Here is a 26,965-nt window from a genome sequence, read left to right as displayed (position 1 = left end):
GTGGAAATAATTAGAAATACTGACTTTTCCAATAAGTCTGGCACAATGCAAAGTGCTAGCAAATATTTGCAAAAAATCAGTCTGAGACATTAAAATTGAATAAATGTATTTAATATAAACAAGAAAATATTTAACTGAATAGTAACTATTTTTATTCCATTATTATGTAGTAATTTTAATAGAGAGCAGTATCTCATTATAGCATAGTTTTTAAAATACAACATATCTGAACAATTCACATAGACAGTTTGAAAAAAATTCAGAGGGTTCACCGAACTACAAGCATCAACCAACTCTGCATTTGGAATGCCTAAAACATTTTTTCAATCACTGTTATTCCTGACAAAAAAAAAAAAAAAAGTTTTTCCCCTTGTATGAGAAAGTGACATATTTAAAAGTTTCCATGTTACGTCGAAAAAAAAATTTGGAAGTAATTTCTATTTCTCATTTTAATCAGATTAAAAACCTGTCTGTGACTACATTCAGTAAGTGTATTGAATATAAACAAGAAAAAGTTTAACTAAATAGTGATTATTTCCATTCCATTATTTTCCAGTAATTTTAATAGCAAGCAATCACATTATAGCAGTGTTTTTAAAAATAAATAAACTTTCTGAATGGTTTACATGAATTGTTTGGAAAAGGATTCAGAGGGTTCACTGAACTATGAACATCAACTGAGCTTTTGTAATGCCTAAAACATCTTTTCAGCTGCTATTATTCCAGCCAAAGAACAAGTTTACCCAAGTTATTTATTGAGAAAGCAATATATTTAAAAGAAATTTCTATTTCTGTGTATTTTGCAATTGGGCAAGTTTAAATTTCTATATAAACTTGACCAAATATGAAATAAACGGTCAATAAAAAAGTGGTAACAACGTGCACAATTGACTTACAAGAAGCGGATTCAGAAAAATGTTAGTAAAAATTTTACAAAATTTATATGAAACTTAATTAAATTAATGATTATAATTCGTATTTACATAAAAATCATACATTATTTCATTTCACTATTTAGCTTAGATAGAACATGAAGTTTAAAATCAGTGAAATCATGAAGTTTCAACATTAAAAAAAAAATCAAATAACACTAGTAGGAAATTTTATAAACAGCAAAACATTTGAAAAACAGTTTTAAAATAGTTCTAATTATTGGCACCTAAATTACAGAAATATTTAATAATGTAAAATTCATACAAATTTAAACAACTTGAGGTTAGTATAGTAAAAAAATACTTTATTACAATAAAAAAAAAATACTAAACAATCTAGGAACATAATATACACTTGATGAACATTACTTATGCACAATAGAAAAAAATATTTAACAGTCTAGGGAAAAAATACACTTGATGAATTTTACTTATGCACAATAAGAAAAATATTCAACGAAAATTAGACACATTATGAAAGTATTTTATCACATATTTATTACATACAATATGCAATGTAATTCTAGGTTCATTTCTCCTCCTTGGTAAATAGAAACACATATCAACAAACGATGGTCAATTCTTTAATATGAAACTTCAAAACTATTTTAAAAGCAAATCAATAGAAATCATAAAATAGTATTTACTAGAAATGAAAATCTTTGCTCCCAAATAGACACTCAGTTTTTTTTTTCTCTAAGTATTATGAAGAATAAATAATAAAGTACTATTAATTCAGCTAAAACATTGTTAATAACAGATAATGAAGTTTGGCAAAATTTGCTAAGCTTTGTCAGGTACAAGCTAAGAGACAAGTACGACAAAATAAATTCTATCAATTGTTTTAATATAAATTCTAATATTAATTGTGAGAAGTAAAAAATAGATCGTTAAAGAGTCCTCTGCACCCTTTTCAAAATTAATTTTCAGAGAAAAAAAGTAAACACCTTTGCAGTACTTATGTTTTTGTTTATAAAATTTATGTTCAATGATGTAATTGACACAAAATTTTATAACCATTTATTTCAAGAATAAATTAAATATCTCATTAAGTATTTATAAATTTTCCTGACGAAGCAATATTACTTGAATAATAGTATAATGCATAGCAAATATAAAATGCACAAAGATTGAACAAGTTTTGTACAAACTAGAAATCACTACAAATAAACTTCTTTTGAACCTTATCGTTACCAATATAACATTATTGTTACTATAAATTATTTTCCTGGTTTGTTGCAGGTTTATCTGGGTTTTGGTTGAAAAATGACAATTTCCAGGCGTTTTTTCCCGAAATCAAATTCTCTGACAATGCCAGGTTTCAGTGAACATGTAGAAACCCTTTTTATTTATTTCTAACACAAAAGTTTATTTAGTCGACCAAAAAAATAAATAAATTGAAAAAAAAATCTGAATTATTAAAATTAGATTTAATCTTCCTCACATTCTTCTGCCTCAGATGACTCAACCACTGCAACAGAATGGCGATCTAATAAACAACCTTGTTTTTCAACATTAAAATCCGAATTTTTTGACAGATAATGCCTGCTCTGAAGTTCACAGAAAACAATATGTTTCATATCTAATATTCGCTTTCTTAATCGTCGATTGACCTTCTGTAAATTTCTAGTCTTATTTTGAGAAACATTAATTTTCTTTTTACAAATTTCTAGTTCCATTTTCAAGTAAGCAACATTATCATGGGGATGGGTAGAAGTGGAAGCATCACACATAACTTTTGAAGCGCTAGATAATTCATTCGGCTGAATACAGGCATTGGAAGGTATGCTTGGGTCCAGTGATTCTAAATAAGGCACAGTAATACATGTAGAATTACTGGCATTATCTTCTTCTGAAGAATCCAGTTCTATTTTAATGTTGCTAATATTTGAGTTTTCTAACTCTGAATGATCGGACTGTAAATTTCCATTTCCCATTAAATTATTGATGTTTGCAGTACTTGTTCCTTCGTATGTCCGGTCAATTTTTTCTTTTTCAAGCAAAGCCTAAAATATAAAATATTTAAATGAAATAAAAGTATGTATACATTAAAAAGTATGTTTTATCAAAGTAATCATTAAATAAATACAGGGTAATTGTAAAATAACTGTGCAGTCTTACAACTCTTTAGCAAGAATACTCTGACAGAATTAAAATTTATTATGTTGATATTATGGAGTATGTGTTAAAAATTGTATTAAAAAAAGCTTGTTCCTTACAATAACAGTTACAGAGACAAAATTTTCAAAGGTAACGTCAACTTTTTTACTTTAAAACATCATCCTCACAATTATAATAACTAAAATTAAGTGGTTGTAAACCTGCTCATTACGCTTGTTAACCACAACTGCTCTTTTATACTGGACACAGCTCAAAATGTGTGATTAAGAAAGTCAACACAACTTAAAAAAAATGTTTGAGAAAATAGATACAGCTAAAAAAGTGTATTTATGAAAATCATAGCTGCCAATATGGATAGGAAAAAGTCCAGCAGATTTTACAAAATATAAATTTCATGCTAACTGATGTACAATATACTAAATATTTTACATATAGGGAATTTTATTGCCATCAAAATACACAAACTTAATTAATGGTAAATTACATTTACCAGTTATGATTGATATTAAATGAAATTGAAATACCTTTTTTAACGTTAACACATAATTTCTAATAGTAATAGACAAGTAATTTATTATCGATAGTTTAAAGATATTTCAAAGAGAGTTTGGAATAAAAATAAACTGAAAATTTCAAAAAAGAAAGAAGAGCTTTAAACTGAATACTATAAATGAAGCTTACTTCATTATACAACACTAATTTAAATATTCAAGCAAGCAATAAACTGTGACTTAATTTTAAGAAATTTGACTTCAGGGAATTTTCTAAAATGTACAAAAACAGAGGGAAATTTAATTAAAGCAGTAAACCAGGAGAAACTGGTAAAATCCAGTAGTCAACTGGTAAATCCAGTAGAGTTAGCAGCTATGAAATATGAACTCAGCTTATGTGTTAAAAGAATTCGGAGAGAAAAAATGTGCTTTTTTAATGTTCAGCCCAAATTTCGCAACTTAATGAGGAATGTTTTTGCACTTCTCCATACTTTTTTACGCTAAGCATAATCATTAAAGGGGCAAAGTATCTTAATTTGGAGTCAGAGTGACTGGGTATATAACAGATGTAACTTTTCAAGTGATCTCATTGTACTCAAAATGCAAATGCAAGATTTCAAACATCTAAATTCTTGTTACAATGTAAATTTAATATCACTTATATACTTATAGGGCTTGTGACAAGGCTCTAAAAACAAATGCTTAATTTTAAAGTCATTTCACAAAAGAACAATCTTAAAAAAAATTTTACTGACATATACAAATGGACGATGTCATATTAAGAATTAATTTGGATCCATTAGTTTATACATTAAAAAAAGAACAGAATTCAAAGGAGAAGTTTGGAAAGTGGAATCAAATGCTATGTCCATATTCTTAAATACTCATTTTGAGCAGTATCCATTTTCTTAAATACTCATTTTGCGCAGTATCCATTCTTAAATACTCATTTTGAGCAGTATCCATTTTTCTAAATACTCATTTTGCGCAGTATCCATTTTCTTAAATACGCATTTTGAGCAGTATCCATTTTTCTTAAATATTCATTTTGAGCAGTATCCATTTTCTTAAATACTCATTTTGAGCTGTATCCATTTTTTTAAAAAACATGCATTTTAATGTATGCTCATTTTCACTATGTTTATTTTGTTAAATGTACATTGTGAGGTGTGCCCATTTTCTTAAGCATGCACTTTCTGATGTATCCTTTTTATTTAACATGCATTTTAGCTCTGTTTACTTTATTAAATGCACATTTTGAACTGTGTCTATTTCTTTAAACAGCCATTTCAAGCTAAGCCTATTTTTCAAAACGTTGCAATTTCAGATGTATCCCTTTTTGTTAAACATGAATTCTTAGCTGTGTTTATTTTTCAATTCATGTTTTGAACTGTGTCCATTATGTTGGGACAAAAGCAATACACACTCTTTGCTTTGATGCATTTTGTGTAAATAAAGACTACACTTTTAAATTGTAAATGAAACAAAAAACTCAGGCGAAAAATTTACATTGAATTAATAAGCATCATACTTCTGGCCGTTCTCTGTTAAGATAACTAATCTTTCTCTTAGGTTACTTTTATTAGAACTAAAATATAGCTCTAAATTACTATGCTACCTACGTAAATAATTTAGCAAAATTAAAATAAATAAAGAAAAGTTTGTTTATTTTATTCTTTTATAACCATAGCAGGGCTGAAGAAAAGGTTCTGCAGTAGAGTAATAATGGTTCTCCAAAAATTATTTTTAACAGAAAATTATTCAAAATAGTAATATAACAAGAGTGTACAAATTTACAGGAATTTCATACTGTTCATAGAGGTCACTAAATAAGCTCTTTCAACTGAGCAGCACTGGGCAAAGCTGCAAGTACAACATAAATTATCAATTATATCACAATAAGTATAGTATGATATTGTCTTTATAATTTACTCCTATACTCTATTTATTTGAAAGTCATAATTTTCTAAAAAAGGAGACATAGAGCAGCATTTATGACAAAATGTATAGTATTTATCTGAAGAAAAAAAGAAGAGATATTTTTCTGGGTTCCCACCCAATTTCAAAAAGAAAAAAAATTCTGACTTTTCCATGTACCCTTAGGTAAACATTAATTAAATTCCAGACAATATTTTATCTATACCATGCAATTTTTAACCAGAAAACTTTGATTTTTTTTATTTATAATGACAAATATTAGATTTTAGGATCAAAAACATATAATGGAATGATAATGGAAACATGGTAAAGTTTCACTAAAAGGTAGAGTTTTATAAAAAAAAAGTTGTAATAGATGTTGGAATTATTCAAATCTAATCTCAATAATTGATTACTGTCATTGACAATTCTAAGACTGGTTATTTTTCAGGAATGATATTGGAATTTATCCAGGTTTTTTGTAAAAAATTGCAACTTTCCCTGACTATCCCCTGCTTTTTAGAATTAAAATAAAATTCCCGAACCTTTCGGTTTTCCCTAACCTTTAGATAGTTTCCCCTGACCTTTTTTTTTTTTTTTTTTNTTCCTTTTTTTTTTTCACTAACCAAAATAACACCTTGCAATGGTGTTCTATTTCAAGAATAAACACAAAGGTTATTAATACTTCAAATATAAGATATACAAATTTATTTTAATTCTATGAATGTGCTGTGTAAAATATCAATGTAAAAATACTAGTTGGTTTAGCTGTAAGCCAAATATTAAAACTTAAATTGCTTTTGATTGAAATGCAATCTATCTTGTCTTGTTAAATGATATGACCTAATTAGAACATAATTGAAATTATACAAAAGTTCTTGAATAAATTAAATAACATTTACCTGTTTCATAAATGATGGCAAATCGTCAATTTTGCCGTTGGTGGCAATTGTCGGTTTAGAATCACTCCCTACCTTTGAGCAAGACCAAACTTGTACCAATTTAGGATCTAAGGGATGTCTGTAAATAAAGAAGAAAATGTATACTAGGTACTGTAAACTGATGTTATTCTTCTGGCAACACTGTGATGTATAATCAAGCTTTGGATTCAACAATTTTTTTTAAAAAAACAGTAGGGAATTACAAACCAAAATGTTCAGATTGTCAGTTAATTTTGACAATTTTTTAAAAGGATCAACATGGCATAAATGTTACAAAGTGGTGTATCACATAAGTCTTTGAATTCTTTAGAAGTATTAGTGAGTAAAAACGTTAGAAATCGAATTTACTAAACAAAGAATCATACAATAAAATATCAATACTTGAAAATATTTATCTGTTGTCCAGAGCAAGTTGGCCCCTGTGCATAATCAATGGACATTTTAATAGAAATTTGAGTCTGTTAACAGACCATTCACAAAAAAATTGCATCGTAAAAAGATAAAAAGGACCTATTGATAAAAAGGACCCTTTCCAAAATTTTTATGACAAAAACAAAACAAAAAAAATCTACTAATAAAACAATTCTAATTCATAATGTTAAAACCAAACTCCATGGAACACACATTGTTTGCATTTCTTTTCCTTAAAAAATATTATTATTTTCATTCATTCACAAAATTGTGAAGATTTCTCACAATTCCACAAATACAGAACTTTAACAAAAATTTTGGTCACTGGTTTTTGTAATTTAAAAAAAAAGAAAAAAAAACTCAGTTTCCCCCTCCCCTTTTTTTAAAAAAATTTTACACCCGCCATTGTCTTCTCAGACATAAGGCGTCTTGCAGTCCAATACAATAGTGAAACAGCTCCATAAGGTTAGAGGCCACGAAAGTCGTCACAGGAACGTTCCATTTTTTTAAAAAACAAATTCATAAAATTATGGGTAGATTTTCACGACTTCAAGAAAACAGACTGTATACAAAATGCCTGGAATAACTCTTGATATTAATACAAGGGTTAGCATTTCATCAACAACAAATTTATTTCTTCAAAGACACTGAAAAAATTGGATAAACAGAAAAATGAACAAAAAAGAAACTGGATGAAATGCAAGAAACTAAAAAAAGACTAATACGATTGTTAAGCAATATATGTTTTAAGAATAGCATAAATTTAAACAAATAAAATTGACTATAACATCAGAAAGTTTTTAAGTTTTTCAAATCTACTTAAAAAAAAAAAAAACATTTCCCTATTTAACTCTGACTCCATATTTACTTACTTAGACTCCATTACTTAGCTCTTATACTTACTTAGACTACATTATTACTCCATATCTACTTATTTTTCCATATTTACTTTATGTAGTTTCATACAGAATTTTGAAAATCAATGCATTATTAAGATTTTATAATAAAATTTATCTTCCAATTTCTTCTTTCTTTCTCTACAGTTTTTTTTTTTTTTTTTGCAATTGCTGAAAAAAATTTTTGTACTAACATCCAATATTTAGTAAATATTTCATTATTTTTTAATGAATTAATTGCATCCAAACAATATTTTGTAATAAATTATATTGACTCATAAAGTTAATAAAAGTATTTTTTAATGAAAAACTGACATAAAAATAACTTTAATTAAAATATAACATATAAAACAGTTGTTGCCATAATAAAGATTTCAAAATTCATCATAAAAACTTTTATTTTTTAAAAAGTGTCATATTTTAATGATCTGTGCTTATTAGAAATTAAAACTTCCATTGTCCTTTTATATTTTTTATGGGAATGTATATTTTTTTTCCTTATTAGTATTTGTTGTTAATCTAAAACTATGCTAAAGCTGCTAAATGTTATTTACTCATTTTTAAATTTTATTACTTTTCAGTTATTTCAGTAACATACTATTACATTCTAATTGATAATAGTTTTATCTGTTTCTAGCATTGTTCCTAGCATAAGTAGCATTTTATATATGTGTGCTTACATATGAAAAAGTCTATCACATTTATTTGCTTTGGAAAATATCTTCACATTTTAAACTTTATAAGAAAATTTATTTAAAATTTTGGTTTTAATTCGTCAAATTATCACAAAATCGGTTGCCATTTTTTTCTGGTCATAAAATATTTACTTTTTATGAAAATCTTCAAAAAATGGATTAATATTTTAAATTCGAACTTGCTATAGGTGTAAAAGGACTCACTAATTTTAGAAGTTATGAAATAGAAGTTAGAAATTTGGAATTCTTTATGTTTGGAAGTGGGACCTTAAATCTAGTATGATGAATTTTACTTGCTAAAAATGTTTTGAAAAAGTTACTGTAACAGAAAAAAAAACTATACATTTATGGGAAATTTCAAACTAAAAAACTATGTTCTGTTGAAATATTAGGCTTTGAGAATTTTCTGCACCCCTAAATGAAACATCTGATTTCCCAAGACGAATGCAGCAAACCATACATTTACATCTTCCTTTTCTTGAATTGATTCTTCAAATGGTTCTATTAATTTTAGGGCATATGGTAATTTTATATTCAAATTGATTCCTGATTTCTAGATATATTTATATTACTTGTATAAAACTTCAATAAAATTAAGTTATGGCATTTGACTTACGATTCTTGACTAGTTTCCTTCCCGTTGGAAATAAAGGTTTTAGCAGTTGACACAGGTAAATTTTCAGATGATACAGCAATTATTCTCAACTGTTCACCTATGAGAAAATATGATAAACATAAAAGCTATTAATAACTGTAAGAGTTAAATAAAATAATTGTNTATATGCAGGGTGATTCCACAATCATCGGCAAAATTAGAAAGGGTGATTGAGTGTACTAAAACATGTGTTTTTTGTTTTAAGATAAAAGATTTTTTTTGTTTGCTTTGTTTACATGCACAAATGCAAAAAATCATCGAAAAAATGAGAACCTAATTGTTGACTTTTTCATGGAAAATATATTTCAATATATTTCATATTCCCTTGACAGCAATCGAGATGCATGAACAGCTTTCAGTGAGAATGGTTTGTTACTTTGATGAAAAAGTATAGACTGTTGATTCTGCGCTGAAGAATACTTTGCATTAAAATGAAAAGTTTATTTCCAAAACGCTTGAATTCTACACAAAATTCTACAAAAAATATTTAAAACAAGAAGAAAAGCAGGAAACATCTTAACTCTTCTCTTAAGATGAAAACCGATTAACCATTTAAAAAAACTGTTTAACATCAGACCAACTGAAGAAAGAGTGCTCCAAAAGCTCCGTGTTGCGGACCCAACAGATCCAAGGATCACAAATAAGTAACACTTTGCTTGCTGTTTGACACAAAAAAATAATTAAAATAAAAAAAACTACACTAGGCAGTTTTAACAACAAAAAAAATTTTTTTTTTTTGCTTCTAAAAATTAAAACTATTATTCTTGCATAATAAAAAATTATTGATATTTTTTTTATTCATCATCAACATAATGTTTCATCAGTTTTGAAGATTCAAACCTTGTTTGAACGTTATCTTATGCAATATTAAGAAATTTACAGCAATTATTTCTTTTTTACATTAAGGCTATATTTATAAAAAAAAGTTAAAATATAAAATCATTGGTCCGTAGGGATTCTAGATACATGAACAGTATGATTAAAAATGTACCATATCAAAAATAAAGAATACAAAAAAAAAAAAAAAAAAATTTTATTTTAATTGCTAAATAAAAAAAAAAAAAATTTTAATGGGTAGTGAAAACCATTTGTCTTCAAAAGAGGATGGCGAGTCAAGAAGCTTGGGTACCTATGGATTAAGTGCATATCAGACTTCTAAAGTATGCATAAACTTACCAATCACACTGGAATTCAAAGTTATGAATGACATTATTCTGCTGATGCATCGAGAATTGTGGTTTGCCTGGCTCACAATCAACTATATTTGCTGCATTGCCAGCCAATCACAACTGCAGTTCATATTACTGTTAGTGGTCTAAATTTTCAATGTTTATAGACTTATCACAATGAAGTACTTTGCAATGATTTCGTGAAAAACAGATTTTTCCTATCAAAAACCCTACAGTCCCATACAAAAAATACATATGTTAGTACGTTCAAACATCTGCAAGTGTGTCCTATAAATATATAATCACCCTATATAGCAGGAAAAAAAGAAAGATTACTAGGAAATGTGGCATCCATATTTACCTGAAGAATTTAAATCAGAGGGATCTACTTTCCCACGAATTCTTCGCGGATCATCTGTAAAAACTGAAGGTATTGCATAAGGCATTAATGTCTTGTACTTCAGCCCATTCTTAAAATCTGTTGGCGTGAAATGTCTGCTACAAACAACGGATGAATTCTTTGGAGTCCACAGCTCATTGGGTTTTTTACCTAAAAAGAATAAATGAAAAAACATATATATATCACAACAGTGAAGAACCAATAGATACAGAAATATATGTTTCTTATGTATAAAAAATATTCTTGCAAATTCTAATGAAATAAGGATATTTTTTCATTTGCCGTGCTGCAGGATCGTTATATTTCTGCAAGTATAGAATGTAATATTGCCAAAATTAAAATTCATAATTTTGTAATTATAAAGCCTTATAATCAAATTACCAAAAGAATTCAATAATCTTTATTATTAATATCTAAAAATAATAGCGATGTTATATTAATTATGTGTTAAGTTCATTAATTTATAGAAACCTTTACATCTTACTGCTTATTTACATTTGAAACTATAAAAAAATTGATTTTTATAGTTTTATTTCTTAGATATTTATCTCAGTTTTACTTCTCATATTTTGTTAAAAAGGTTGAAAAGCAGGAGAAAAAATTAAGAAACTTAGTCAATGGTCCTAAAGACCACAAACTAAAAGTTATTACAAGTCCATTCCAATTTTGTATTTTCAATTATCCATTTACATGTCTCTAAGTTTTTAAAAAAAAATGAATGAAGAAGTACATGAAAAAGTACAATACAGAAAATAAAGTATACCCCTGATTCTAAAAAAATATATTTTATAGTAAAAACATTGACCAAAACCTAAAACCAGAAATTCAAAACGGCTAACAATTCTTTTGCATCGAGAGATGGTCTGGAGGAAGTGGTCGGAAATCGAATGATACAATTAGCGAAATTAATGTAGTCAATACTTTCTTTCATAGTTTGTAGTATGGTGTTATATATTTTATAAATAATAATGCAGTGAGTAATTCAATACAAAATAGCATAAGTTTGTAGTGATTTATGGCGACTACTTTTAAAGTTAGTTTGGTAAGGAAACGAGGCTCAAACTAAACTAATTTTTCTAATTTGGTTTCATAAAAGAATGTTAAAGGAAAACCTAAAACCACATTCTGCTACCATTATGTTAGAACTTTTGAAATACACACTCTTTTCTTTGCTTCATTTTGTCAAAATAAAAACAGTCCCTTGAATTGTTAGCGAGAAGTTTATAAAAAATTTGACTTAAAAATGTACAAGCAGCTCTCCTGCTTATACGTTTTTACGAGTTATAAAAACAGTTTTTGCTCTTCTTCAGAACAGTTTCGACAAAACTATCTCAACAAAAAGTATCAGACAAAACAAGCAAACACCAACTTCAACATAAACCATATCCTCTGTGAGATCACTCCCTCAGTGATGTCACACTTTGTTTACAAACATATCAAAACAAAAGTGAATATTTAGGAAGATGTACTCTCCAAAATATACAAACAATGCCAATAATATTCAATTTATAAGAGGTAGAAAATTAATGTCACAACAAATCACTTAATTTTCTTCTATGTCACTGTTTGGTTATTGCTAAAAAGTATAAATTATTGAGCACACATATCAATATGGAAATCATTTTATGCTTATTTACTAATTTGTCAAAAATAATTTCAAAATTTTGCTATGGTAGAATGACATTCAGGATTTTAAAAACCCAGTAACTTAAAAATATTATCAAAAACCCAATATTTTAACCCTATATATTTTAACTGAAAACCTGAGTATTTTCGCAAAGAGCTTAAACTGAATAATCATCTAATGCAAAAAGTTCTATCGCTTGATTTATTTATTTTAATATTACCATTTATGATGTAAAATATCTTAAGCGGAGAATATGAATTGATTTGAAAAAAAAGGAAAGTTGAAAATGCTTCATGTAATCACCTCAATTAACGAATCAATTCTCTAATTTCCCGAAGTTAACAATATTAACTGACATAATTTGTTTAGCAGAAAGAGCACTAAACAAAGTTAAACTAATTGTTAAATTAAAGCTAAACTAAACTATATCTACTTTGACTTTAAGAACTCTTAGACACTTACAATTCTTATCTTTTTAATTATTCATTTTTAGGTAATATTAATTTTAAAATTGTGTATTTAAGCAAAACTGGAAGATAGCAATATCACAGTCTACGATAGAATAATTGTTATGTTTTGGCAACTTTCGGGTAGTAGTCCCCAAGAAACTAAAAAAAATTTTGTTATTTAAAAATCTTTTTGGCCTTTTGGTGATTGTAGCTGGCACAACAGATCAAGATACAGAAATATCCTTGCAAAAAGCAGTTAGGTTACTTTCCCTTTTATGATATGCTGACTTACAAAAAAGAATTGGCTCTGGCTTCATAAAGTGATCTGTGACAGAATAATCAACAAATCTTGGTAACTCCCGGGCAGAGGTCTACGAGAAACTAAAAAAATGAACATCACAGAACTAACTGGAAAGGTATAACTCATAACCACCCCCTGGGAAACATCTACATGCTTTTTTTTTTAATTTTTTGCACATTTAAAATCTATTGTAGGTGGCAATCGTAGTTGGTGCGACAGATCACGATATGGAAATATCCCTTTTTTGTAGCTTTTCATCTGCCACAGCCTTATTATTGACAATTATTAATAACTATTTTGGCACAGGACTGGTACGCTAATCCTCTTCTGCTCTTTACTTTCAAAGCATTAACATCAATTTATATAAGAATCAATGTTTTCAAGCAAAACTTTATTCTCAAGAATAATGAAACAATTAATATATTTTACCTCGTCGCCTGATTCTCAAAAGCCATGTTCTTCTTTTATCTAAATTATTTGGAAAACCATGGAATGTTATTTTGCTTCCATCAGTAGGATCGATATTTCCTTTCCGATCACTTCGACTACAGCAATAAGGTACACAACAAAGAACCATTGTTAAAACAAACTTGTTATAAGGCGAATTCTGAGAAAGCTATGAATATGCACCATTTAGTTTAAATGTAAATTTTGATTAGAAACTATTTTAATCAATTACGCTTTGCAGAAATACGCTAACTTCCTATTGATACACGTTGACCTCGATTTTACCTTATATAATGCAATCGGTGTTAAGAAACTATAACAAGCGAACCACGATTTACTTTGAAATCATTTTCTTTAAGTTTTGTCTTTTCATCTAAGCATTCAAGTGGAACCATTTTATCATACAAGATCTTATTTAAAGTAAAAACGTTCTTTAACTGCAAAAATTTATATGAGTGACAGAAGGGTTTTAAGTTTTAGTCCATACAACCTGGGATTTCGTTAATATCGGGAACTTCATTAATGAAAATTTATTATTGTTTTTATTTCCAATCTTGTCGAGAGTACACTCAACTAATATTCCAATTTTTCGAGTTTAAATAATTCTTTTTGAACGAATTCGTTTGAACAATTTACGAACGACGATTTTTCATAATACTTAGTAAACATCATTGCACAATCACCGTTAAAACCCAGAATTTTTAAGGCTTCCGGCCTATTTCTGTAAAAGCTATCAATTTGATGTGGCTCAAAAACTTATCTCGGGACTTCCGGGTTAATTTTCCCGATGTATTTCGAAGCTGTTTGGCTCACGTGATCATCGGCCATCGAAATGGGCTAACGGTGGCGTAGAACAGAAGTCTCTACCCATGGCAATATTTCGCATACTCTCACCATTAGCGTGTGGAGTCATAGGAAAATCATTAGTTTCTCTCTTAATTTTAAGCAGATAAAAAAGTTGGAAAACTATTAAAAGTTGAAAACTGTATTGAAAATAGTTCTAAAAGAAAGCATCGTGGAAATTTAAAAAAAATATTTTTGACAATTGAATAGGAAAAACATTAAGGAAGGGAAAATATCGTAGCACATTCCTATACAACTGAGGAGAGGTAAGGGGAGAGGTTCAAGACATGGAACCGGTGTTCTTCCTAGATTGCGTATTCGAGAGTTGCGATCATCACGAATTGTGTTTTGATATTATCTTGTTCTTGCATACGTGTATTTGTTACCCGATCTATTATTTGTGTTTAAAACAAGAATCACTATTTGAAGAACTATCTTTAAAAGAATGAATTTGAAAAAAAAATCGTTATGGATGGTTGGCCGTTTAAAGCTAAGCGCAAATGGCGCTAGGGGTTAAAATACGTCGTAATACTTCCGGGTTGCTACTTCCGACTGATTTGAAAGCCTAAGCATGAAAAACCGCGCCAGCCAATGTTATTATACTAGTAGTTCTTTCCATATATCGCGTTCTTTTAATCTAATTTTCAACGAAATAAACAAATGAATACTGGAATGCAGCCTCCCTTCCAACTCACCAGAATTAGCTAATATCATTCATATTTTATGAAATACAACAGATTTGAGCTCGGAAATTATATACTTTATTTCTTTTATTAAAAAACAGACGTTTAAAAACGGATGGTGTTTTCAATATAATGTAAACAACAATTTCGAGCTCTAACTTGCTCCACTATTGTGAGCCAAATAGCTTCAAAACACATCAAAAACAGTAACCCGGAAGTATAGGCAGTCAAGAGCTTGCAGCGCTTCCTAGTGTTGAAAACACCATCCATATCACTTAGCAAAATAAGCTGTAGGAAGAAGCTGTAGTAGTGAACTGTAGGAAGAAGATCGAGATTATTGTTGTTTACATTTATATGGATGGCTTGGTTGACCGTGTTTTTTTTTTTTTTTTTTTTTTTTTTTTTTTTTTTAGTAAAGCGAAGCATAGATGGCGCAAAGGTAAAATTCGTTATAGGACTTCCGGGTTACTACTTCCGATCGCTTTTTACGCCTAAACTTAAAAAAGCGTTCCATCCAATGCTCATAGTGTATTAATTGTATTTACAATATAACGCATTCTTTCAATTTAAATTTCAGAGAAACAAACAAATGAATTCGGAAGACTTCGCAAGCATGTTGTGCAGCCTAAAAAGTATTAAACGATGACATTTCACACAAATATAGCCAACTAAAGGATAACACTTAAGACATGACAAACCTTACACTTTATTTATGTTTTGATATTAATTTTCCTAAATTTGTTTTAGGCTCACAACAAGTAAGAATTTGTAAATTACAGGAAACTCTTATAAATAATAAAGTTACTCGTAAATTTAATCACATATTATTACAATAATAAAACTTTCTAGAACATTAAGCCTGTTCACACATCGCCTAGTAAGCGTAACATAAGTAGGGGGAATACACCAGAAGTTTCCAAATTTCTTCCGGCTTTAGGAAGCTTGTCATTGCTTACATTCAATCAACCATCCATAGAAATGTATTAGGATATTTTCCCCTTTTTCAATATTTTTCATATATAATTGTCAAAATATTTTTTTTATAGTTTCCGCGATTCTTTCTTTTAGAACTATCATCATCATCAGTAGCTCGACAGTCCTGGGTGGACCCTGGCTTTCTCAAGAAGACTGCACCAGTCCTTTCTTCTGCGTGCCACGGCCTTCCAGTCTCTGACCTTAATTGTGGTAAAGTCCCTTTGGAGGCAATCCGCTCATCTCAGTCGGGGTCTGCCTCTCTTTCTAACTCCCTTTTAGAACTATGTTCAATGTAATTTTCAGTTACATATTGGCGATTGCAACTCTCGAATATGCTACCTGGGGAGAGACCGGTTTCATGCCTTTGGCCCTTCCCTCTCCTCCTCTTTTCAGTTGTATAGGATGTACTACGATATTTTCCCTTTACTTAATATTTTTTCTTTTTATATTTAATAAAAATATTTTTTAAAATTTCTATGAAGCTTTTCTTTAGAACTATTTTTAATGTAGTTTTCAGTTTCATATAGTTTTCCAACTTAAAAGATTTTAATCTATATGAAAATTAAGAGAGAAACTAACGTACTTCCTTCCTCTACGACTCTCCACACGCTAATGGGGAAAACATGCGAAGTGTTGCCATAGGTAGAGAGTTCTACTCTACGCCACCTGCAGCATATTTCGATCGCCAATAGTTTCCTAACTTAAGTTTTAATCCATTTGAAAATCAAGACAGAAACTAACGTACTTCCTTCCCTCATGACTAACGACACGTTAATGGAAAAACATGCGAAGTGTTACCATAGGTACAAAGTTATGCTCTGCACCACCAATTGAAAGCGAATGCTGGCTTTCCAGTAGTTACTTTAACTGAAGTAACTTTATAACTACTTTAAGCTACTATATATATTATATAATATATATAGTATATTATTATAGTATATATATACTATATTATAACTACTATATATAATATACTATATAGTATATTATATAGTATATATATACTATATTATAACTACTTTAAACTACTTTATAACTACTTTAACTCCAGTAGTTACTTTAACTGAGTTACTTTACTTTAACTGAAACTAATTTTTTCCTGTTGCAAATATGGATCGGAAAATTAAAACGTTCAAATTTTTTGTATTTGTCGGTAGCGACAAAACAAAATCTTCGTCTTTAAGGGAGCATAAAATATTTTTAATTTATCTATTGAGGAGAAATTTAATGATCATGCAGTCATCTGGAAAGGCGAAATTTCATCACACTATTAAAACAAATTTGGAAATCGACATAGAAGAGAATTTGTTGATGGTAAAATAAGTATATAGCTTACTTTTGTATAGCAAGAATTAGTGTTTCATGTCAGCATTCAGTTGCATTGTTGATATTTCAGTAATTCGCAATTTTTTTTTAAATATTTTCTTTTATTTTCAGATTAACACAGCAAAAATCTATTATAAATTTTTATTGTGTTTTTTGTCCTCTATATATTAAATTTTTTATGTTTAGTTAAACGTTGGCACCACTAACCCGAAGTGAACTTACGAAAAGCTATATTGCGATATTGAAAATCACAGTATTCTTTACATTTTTGTCGAAATAATGATTGTGCTTAGCATATGAAAAATTATGCAGCGTGCATTCAATTCCTAAGTAGAGAAATAATGTTATGAAAAATGTCCATCAATTCCTTTAAATTCTGTAGGGCCTTATTCTTTAACTAAATTATCAATTTTCTCTTATGATGTTCCCATTCGAAAATTTATTCTGATTTCTCCATCGCTTTATTCATATGAGTTTTTTCTTTCAGTTGGATTTTTTCGCAATGGTTCTTAAGGGAGGGATAAACCGATTCTCCATTGAAAAGCTAGGGGATGATTCTACAAAACAAGGGTATGTGTCCAAGATAGAAGAGAATATATATATATATAAACTCAAATATTGAAAACGAATGGGGTTCATATTAAAGAGACTACCTTGGAGGCTAATAATGCAGTATAAAAACATGGGGGGGGGGAGTAATCAACGATTGACTTGATGAAGAGTGTCGAAACCCCTTGGAGTTGAAAAATATTGCAAGACAAAAAAAAATGCTATAGAATGTAAACGTAGAATAGCAAATAAATTGTGTGAAATGAAGAAAAAATCTTTTCTAAATAATAAGAGTGAATAGCTTATTGACAATCATAGCAAAAATGAAACCAAATTTATAATGAAACCAAAATGCAGGTAAATGTTTTCCAACCTCATATTTTAAACTGTAGAGGTATGAATGGTGAAATTATTTCAGATTTACCAAGCGTTAGAGAAAGATGGAAAAATTACTTTCATACTTTACTGTCATCAAACAATACAATAAAAGTGAATAATTATGATAACCATAATGCAAACTGTAGAGGAATTCCAGTGCAAACGTTTGACTAAGTGAAACAAATCATTCTAAAGATGAAAAATAACCAAGGTCCAGGAAGAGATCAAATTTGAGAAGATTTTATAAAACATCATAGAGCTAAGTTGTGGCATAAAATTTATGAACTAATGACCCATATCTGGAAACAGCAGGATTGGGACTTAAGAATTATTGTCCCTATTTACAAAAAGAGCGATAAATTAAATTACACAATTTACAGAGGTATCACAGTTCTAAAGGTGACCTACAAAATACTTACCAGCTAATTTACAAGAAACTTCTACAAAAAACAGAATGAATTTTGGGCGATTACCAATGTGGTTTCAGATCAAATTGCTCAACTGTCGACCAGATACACACAGTTAGAAACATTTTTGAGAAGCTTTATGAATAAAATATTGACTTGTTTGCTCTTTTTGCCGATTTTAAACAAGCATTTGATTGGGTGGATACATTCAAAATGATTGAAATTTTAGATGAGCTAAAGTTACCAATCAAATAAGCCAAACTAATCCAAATTTAAAGGAATCTAAAGCTACCATGCTGATCCAAGATGATTTTTTAAAAACTTTCGACATCAATGTGGATGTTCAACAGGGAGATGTATTATCGCCTCTACTTTTTAATTTTATGCAATGTTTATAATAAATGTTCAAAATTGTTATTATCAGAAAGCAATACAAGCTTAGCAGCATTGGTGAAGTGATTGGCAATCGAATTTAAATAAGTTGGATATTTCACACAGGTATGCAGCATGTACGTGCAGCAGCACAGGATAGCTGAGCACTCGTTAAGTATGATGCTAATGAACATTTTACCTTTCTGTTTGTGCCTCAATGCTTCAATTCCGTCCATATATTTCTATACAATATATATATATTTTAGTGAGCTCAACCACTCTTCAAAGTTTGCCCCATGATTTTATATATTTTTATACCCCTGCATATATTTTTATATTAAAATCATCTATCTTAATTAGTTACTAAATGGAACAATGCAAGATCAACTAAGGCATTACAATTTTAGATTTTGCGAAAAGCCTTCCAGCTTGTGCATAGCTGCAAACTTGTACGGTCATTTAGGAAAAACTTACTTAGTTTTTGCCTCATTTATTATGATGTAAAAATCTTAGTTAAAAAAAAATTAGCTACAAATTATCCTTCATAAAACTTCAGTCTACCGTTACCCCATCAACTAATGGATCTAACATGTCAAGGATGTGTCGCATTGGTTAACAATTTCCTTATCGCTTGTTCTACCGCAATAAACTTCACTTGTAAAACTTATTGTACATATAGGGGCAGCACCTAAAAATACTTGACTGTATATACCAATATACCATGAATAGGTCATTATAGAGTCAATTCTGTGCCTCGGTACAATACAAAATAATCCTGATATTTTCAAGCCCCTTGAAACATTTTAGTAGATTTTCACAAACCATTTCCCTTGGCCATATTTAAATATCATCTCCCAGATAGTCAGCAAGCTTAACAATAACTTCCTTAAAAATTTATTTAATGAGGTTCCCTAGGCATCCCTAACCCCCCAAAAAAGCTAACACCTCAAAATTCATATTTTGCTTCAGCTTAACAGGTGTAATGACAACCCGTTCTTTAGCGCTCATTCTTCTCTTAGTTACAATCCCTTCCATGCTTTTGACTAGTAAGTTTAACAAAGCAAATAAATTTAACTATGTAAACTTATATAATTACATAGTGATACATCTAATGGTATTGGAAATCCCCGCATCTAATGTTTTATGTGGATAAGCTTGATTCTGTCAATAACATTAAAGGTTAATCCATAATATATTTCTAGACATACCTTCACTATCCATGTTAGGATTGTCTTCATCATCATCACTCAAACGTAACATTACTTTTTTCCTATAAAAACAATTTCTTATATAAATTCATAATAATATGCATATTAAAGCAAACACAATATGGATTTAAAAAACTATGCAAACAAATTTAAATACCAATTAAAATGGATATTGCGATTTAAAAAAACGTGTATATGCAAAGCATGACCATTTAATTCCCGACCTAATTATTTTAATTTTTTTAACAGTAATAATAACAATATATAATAAACTTCCTTGACCACATCAAATTCTTCTTTTATAAAATCTTTTATTGACTTTATAATTAGCACATACAAAAAATAAATAATTATCAACAGTAAAATGCATAGAATCTCAACTTCGTATTGGTGAAATAGTGTAACAATGAAATAGTGTAAAAATAGTGTAAAACCAGCGGTTTTAACAATACTTAGTTTAAGAAGGGTATCCAATGTAAAACAAAATAAAACGTCAACACCTCGGGAGAATTTAAATTAGTTAAACCAAAGTTGGCAAGTTTTTAACAATTGAATATTTATCTTATTTTAATCATCATGTCCACGGACTGACAAATCCGGGATGGCCAGTTGTGTGGGCAACTAATTGTTTCTACATATGATTCTTCTTATTTTTATTACAAAATTTTTTTTTTAAAAAAAGTCCCATTGGTGACAAACCATTTTAATAAATTCTTCTATTTATAAATTTTATTTTGTTTAAAAAATATCTGTCCACACATTATTTCTAATCTAAGATCACTTCGTTCCATCGAACATACATTATGCAATGCTAAGAAAGCTATATAGCATTTGCTATGGAAACTTTTATATGTGGTGTGCCTGTTTAAAGGCGTTCAATTCCAATGATGTTTCATTCAAAAAATTCAAGTGACGTTTTGCTTTTACATGTTAACTTTTTAAATCAAATACAGAAAAATATAAATGCAGGAAACTTTCTAATTTATGACCAAATTTTCACATTTTATGACATCCATTTAAAACCTTACACACACTTCGCTATTCCAAATTCTAAGATAACTTGAAACTATTTCTTAAAGTCTAATGTTATATAGTCCTTGCCTTCCCCAAAGCTGCCAAGTTAAGGTGGGAGAAGCTGTATTGCATCCCCATCCCGGTACTTCTTTCTAAGGATGTGAATTTATTGCATGTTCAGTGAAACAGTCCTTCCCCTACACTTTCAAGACATGAGAAACCATTTTTTTTTTTAAAAAAAACCTTTATATTTTTAATACAAATACATTACAACATAAGAAATTTGAACATCGGTTTTTGAACTGTTTACTGAATTTTAACTTTGTGTATAATTCTTTGCAGCTTAAAAGAGTGCTTGAAAGACCATTAAAGATTCCACATTCAAAAAATCTCTTATAATTCACTAAATAAAAAGTCTTTTATTTCGACATATATAACATATTTTGACATACATAATGTTTTGTTTCATTCTAAATCATTACAAATTTTTTTAATTCAAATATTCTATTTGCATTTAAGTTGCTCAATAAATATTTATTTTTCTATCTTACTCCTAAACATTACTATTAATTTAGTTTAAAATAGATTTTTGCGTCATGGAAAGTGGTAAAAAAAAACATTCCTAAAAGATGGGGAAACTGTTATTACAATAAATCTATTTTTGATAAGAAGGAAGTTTTTTTAGAAATTAAAATTTTTATTAAAAAGGTCTATTTCGAATTGTAGTCACTTTTTGATGTGTTAAATTTGCAACATTTCCATCATTTCTGATTTCGTAACAATTACGATAATTTCTTTGGAGGATATTTATTGTTTTTCAGCTATTTTCAGATGTTTATTATTTTCTTTTCAAATTCTAATTTTTTAAATGGAACGTTAATATGATACATGAATTTGATTATAACTTTCTAGCATGACAACATGTGTGTATGATTCGGATTAATTCCATAATTTTCTTCCTTCTTTTGAAGCTATTAATCATTTTCTTTTTTTGCCCATTTACACATGCTTTCTGAATTTTGATGTTCTTAATGCAGTGTTATTATGAATCACGAATTTTTGATTTAAGTTATCAGTTTTTGAAATACTGAATTGGTGACAATTTCATATTAAAAATACATGTCATTTTCTGATAGTTTTAGGAGTCTTTTTTATTGTTTTTTTTTTCTTTCAAAAAATACGATTTTCTAAATATGATGTTACGCAAATATGCGAAATTAAATAATAATTTTTAAACAAGCCCAATTTGATGATTTCATGATAAATCTCAGCTAATTTACAATTGTTTTTTCTGAAACTATCTGGGTTTTTTTTTTAATTTTGATGTTTTTAATACAATGTTATTACAACAGACAAATTTTGAATTTGACTCAAAACTTTTTGATGTGCTACACTCACAACGATTTTATCGCAAATCCACACGATTTTTCTGATTTTTTTGCTCTGATAATTTATCATTTTCAACCATTTCTATGTGAGTTCTTTTTTTTCTCTAACTTATGTTAATACTATATGCAAATTTTTAAGTTGAGATATCCCTTTTTAATAAACTTGGTTCTCAAGGATGTCATCATATACTCACGTCATTTTCCGATCGTTTCTTTGACAGTTATTTATCGTTTTTTGGCCATTTACGCAGAATTTTTCGAATTCCAATACTATCAATACCATGCTAATACAAGACGCAAATTTCGAATTTGATATGTCACTGCTAGAATGTCATAAGTTTGTCTAAAAAATTCTAACTATTTCTCGACTATCAGGATTTTTATGACTGATAGACACCCTGTAAGAATAAGCCCAGATACATGAAAGTACGATCATCAAATGAAAAGTTATTTAAGGTGCTCCATTTTTTGTGCACTTCACATAAACGTTAACAAAAAATATTAAGAATCACAAAAATTTCACTAGTTAAGATAAGACTATTATTGGCAACCAGTTTAATTTTACTGAAGCAAAAAAACGTAACATAAGAGAATTAAAATCAATATTCTGATTGATAGCAATAAGCAACTCATAGTTATTATCTGTTACATAAATGTTATAGTTATATTAAAATAGGCCAAATAATAATGGCTTTTAAGTATAAACTGCACAATATTTTTTGAAAGAGCAGTTAATAATTTCAATTATTTATTATTTTTAACATGACATATAATATTAATTATTATTAGTAATTATAATGGAAGTGTTGCGCATGAATAAAATGTAACTTGGCTTTTTATAAAATGCCCCAAAGGACATAAAAAAAATTTGCCACAGGTTTTTGACAGTTTATAGCACTTTTAGATGCCTGTCAAAAATCAGTTTTTGATCAGTCTTTAAAACAATTCTAAGGGGATGAGATCATTAAAAATACTGCATTTTTAACATTTTTCTGTACCTATATATTAACTTACATTCTATGAGCTGTCTATTAGAAATTCAATGTACTCACCCAATCAAATTCTGATACCGTTGTTCCGTTTCCGATACTTTTGAAACTGGGAGATACAGGCTAGGTACAGCAGTTTTCTCAAGATTTGGTCTCTTAGTAGGAACATCTAAAATACAAAAGAAAATGTTAATAGAAACAAATGTATGTAGCTATACTATATATTGAAAAAAACATGCAAATCAACAATCTTAGAATGATTTTAAATAATAACTAACGCTTACCAATGAACTGAATAATATTGCAAACTTTTCAAGTCTTTTAGATTCAAATTACAGAAATGGATTTATAAACAATTTTAATACTTAAGGACAGGATTTGTGATTCAATTTAATTGATTTAAGTTCGATTTTTTTTTCTTTTAAATACTACAAACTAAAAACTATTTAGAAAGTTAGAAACACAAATCAAGCAAAAAGAGAAGAATTTCTAAAGATGCTAACATACATTTCTTTAGAAAATCTTCATTTTTTTTTCTTTGCTTGATTTGTGTTTCTAAATTGTTAAAATTAAGACAAATTTTGTTTTAGCTGCTTTTAGCGCTTTTCCATTTTGACTTATTTTAAATGTTAATGTTTTTTAATTTGTTTAATTCGGTTTCATTCTGTGATTGAAATGAAAAACTATTGAATAACATGCAAATACATGATTCAAATTTAACATTTTAAACAAAATTTTTAAAAACAATTATGGTTAATTAAATTGTGTTGCTCAATACTCTTACTAGGGAATTTAAAAAAAAAAAAGAAAGAAAGAAAGAAACCAACATTTAGGACCAACATGATTTAAAATGGTTTAATGCAAACGAAATTCATATTTCCCAAGATACCTCACAAAAAGATACACCAGAATACTACAAATAAGTCAATACTGTATAGAATTATATTTAACTAAGAAATATTCAATGCATAAATAAAGTCAGGGTCAGAATGACCATAGATATGACCAGGGTTTGAAATAAGTGGTCATAAGTTATAATTTGCATTTAAATATTTTAATTTATTTCTTGACGCATGCCTCTGTTTCCAAACACTTCTAATGCTCTTGATCCTGAAATCGGTATTTCTCATTTCTTTCATCCGAAGAAGAGTCACAATGTGATTCCTTTTCGAATGTTTTAAAAATCATATGCCGTGATTTGTCTTCTTACAACTTAAAAAATTCTCATTAAGGTGACTTAAGATTCTCTTATTGTGATTTGTATATCTGCTATTTGAAACCACACATCCCGATTGCTATTCACGAAATGAAAGCAAAGTTAGCTGAGCTGACTAATATTGAAATAGATTCATCGATTTCCAAGCAAAGCTAGCGGAATTCTTTCTCATATGATTGATATAGCGATGTAACGAATATCTGGCTAGTTGGCACAAAATAGATAAAAGTGTGAATTAAAGGGAAATATTAGTTTAGTCTACATTAATGTCGGAGGATACTGGATTTCAGGCTCAATATCAGGCCCAATATGTAGTATCCGACCAGAGTAAGATCTGTTGGATTGCTAGTTTGATGCACTTGATAAAATTGCTGAGAAGAAAAGGAACAAGCAATACCCACTGTACAATCAGCAAACATGAAACTTCCTTCTGAAGAATTCAGAAAACTAAAATACACTGACATTTTCCTATTATCTTGGTATTTTTGCTATCAAAAGATATTGATGAAAATGTTCTTGATGCTGAAACGTTGACCCTTCCCAGATTGTTTGTGTGTAGATAAATTAGACATCCAAAATTTTAAAATATAATCATAATTAATTTAATAAGACCTATTATATAGACTCTATCATCGAAATTCTAGGGTATTTCATTTTATTTGGTTAACAAAACTATTTGATAAAATGGAACATTGACTATTCAATTAAATTTATATATTAGTTTCTTAGATAATTTAATTTAATTTTCTCTAATAATAATAATAATACACAAGTTGAAAATTTTTAGCTTTTTTAATGATTTTCAACACTTTAAGTTACATTCTGAATTACAGAGTAATAAAAACTAAGAGGGGCCAAATTGGCCCCATCCGTCATTCTAATATTAAACAAAACTTAAATCTACATACTGTGTAAAACAAAATCTGAATTCTTGAAATGTTTACTGCATACAATCATTCTTTCAGTAACGAATTTCCCGATTCTTAAGAGACGGATCCATTGCAATCGCCGCAATTCGTCTTTAGGAAATCTATGAAAACTTAGTTGAGGGTTGTTTTTAGCCCTAGAATTGCACTGTGGTACACAACAATAACTCCGATCACCCTTTGTACACCTTTTTCTAATTATTCTTCGTTCCATTTCAATTGCCAAGAAACACAAACTACTTTCATTACAATCGCACCTGAGATGGTGGTGACTGACTGGCATTTTTGAAGCCTTTGCTGTTTGTTACTTATAGCTCGCTTATTAATTTACGATCAAAACGCACGACAGATAGCGCAGCCTGTGGATGGTTGACCGAGCAAAACGCAGATGGCGCTAGGGATTAAAATTCACCGCGTGACTTCCGGGTTACTACTTCCGATTTATTTCTACGCCTAAACTTGAAAAAGCGCACCATCCAATATTATTATAGAGATAGTGTTTATAATATAAAGCCCCAGGTAGCACAATGATATTATCTAACATTAGAAAGATGCAATATAATACTAAAATTTGCACCCATTCATAAAACCCGTTTACCCAAAGATAATTTCATGCAAAAAATAATTTTCTATAATTATTTACTGTTTTTTTAATTATTATTTAATATTTAGCTAAGGATTTAAAAGTTGGAATATGAGGTTTAAATTTTTTAATACCACATTAGTCTACATATTTTTCTATTAAAAAATTTAAAGTTTCAACTGTCCTTATTTAGTAGAAACGAAGAAAAAATTAAAATTAATAATTTGGTGAAAAAAATAATTTAGCGACAATGAAGAAATATTTAAATAGGGTGAATAATATTTAAATGTCATTTAACTTAAAGAACTTGACTTACGCACACGTAGCGATAAATTTCATTTATATTTTTACGCTAATAACTGATTGCTCATCCTTTTTTTTTATTATTATGAATACGACGTTTCTTTTTTCGTCGTCGAAACATTTATTCGTAATTTAGCGATGAAATTTGAATAAAACATTTTATTAAATGAAAAGAATTATTCAACGAGTGTCTAATTCTATAAAAGCATGTTTCTGATAAAATGTGATTATGCATCAGATCGTGATTATGCATCAGATGGTAAAATGGATTGTGGTTGAATGAATTGTGAAACATTGAACAGAAAAATTTGAAAACCATGCTTTTTGTATAATTCATGTCGAAAACCAACATG

The 26,965-nt window shown here is 28.7% G+C and overlaps 1 protein-coding gene across 1 annotated transcript; it reads right to left on the bottom strand.

Annotated features, from left to right (window-relative positions):
• Nucleotides 1-1,216: 1,216 nt before the first annotated feature.
• Nucleotides 1,217-26,024, bottom strand: LOC107453719 (uncharacterized). The gene is made up of 7 exons (XM_016070644.3): nucleotides 25,709-26,024; nucleotides 23,648-23,753; nucleotides 20,194-20,255; nucleotides 10,590-10,778; nucleotides 9,021-9,117; nucleotides 6,364-6,481; nucleotides 1,217-2,938 (listed from the first exon to the last, which is right to left on the bottom strand). Exons 1-7 carry the CDS (start codon nucleotides 26,007-26,009, stop codon nucleotides 2,363-2,365), a joined length of 1,449 nt encoding a protein of 482 aa, XP_015926130.2. The 5' UTR covers nucleotides 26,010-26,024; the 3' UTR covers nucleotides 1,217-2,362.
• Nucleotides 26,025-26,965: the final 941 nt, after the last annotated feature.

The sequence above is a fragment of the Parasteatoda tepidariorum genome, chromosome 6 (genome assembly GCF_043381705.1).
Source record: "Parasteatoda tepidariorum isolate YZ-2023 chromosome 6, CAS_Ptep_4.0, whole genome shotgun sequence".
In the NCBI taxonomy this organism is placed as follows: Eukaryota; Metazoa; Arthropoda; class Arachnida; order Araneae; family Theridiidae; genus Parasteatoda; species Parasteatoda tepidariorum.
This window is presented reverse-complemented; position numbering and strand designations above follow the sequence as displayed.

What these genes read in the sequence shown, in the direction of transcription:
- LOC107453719 (XM_016070644.3), bottom strand. Translation starts at nt 26,009, where the DNA reads ATGCCAGTCAGTCACCACCATCTCAGGTGCGATTGTAATGAAAGTAGT. An exon ending in AAGGAAACTAGTCAAGAATC is followed by an intron (nt 6,482 to 9,020) that starts GTAAGTCAAATG and finishes CTTTATTTACAG; the next exon opens with ACATCCCTTAGATCCTAAAT. An exon ending in TGCCATCATTTATGAAACAG is followed by an intron (nt 2,939 to 6,363) that starts GTAAATGTTATT and finishes TTTATATTTTAG; the next exon opens with GCTTTGCTTGAAAAAGAAAA.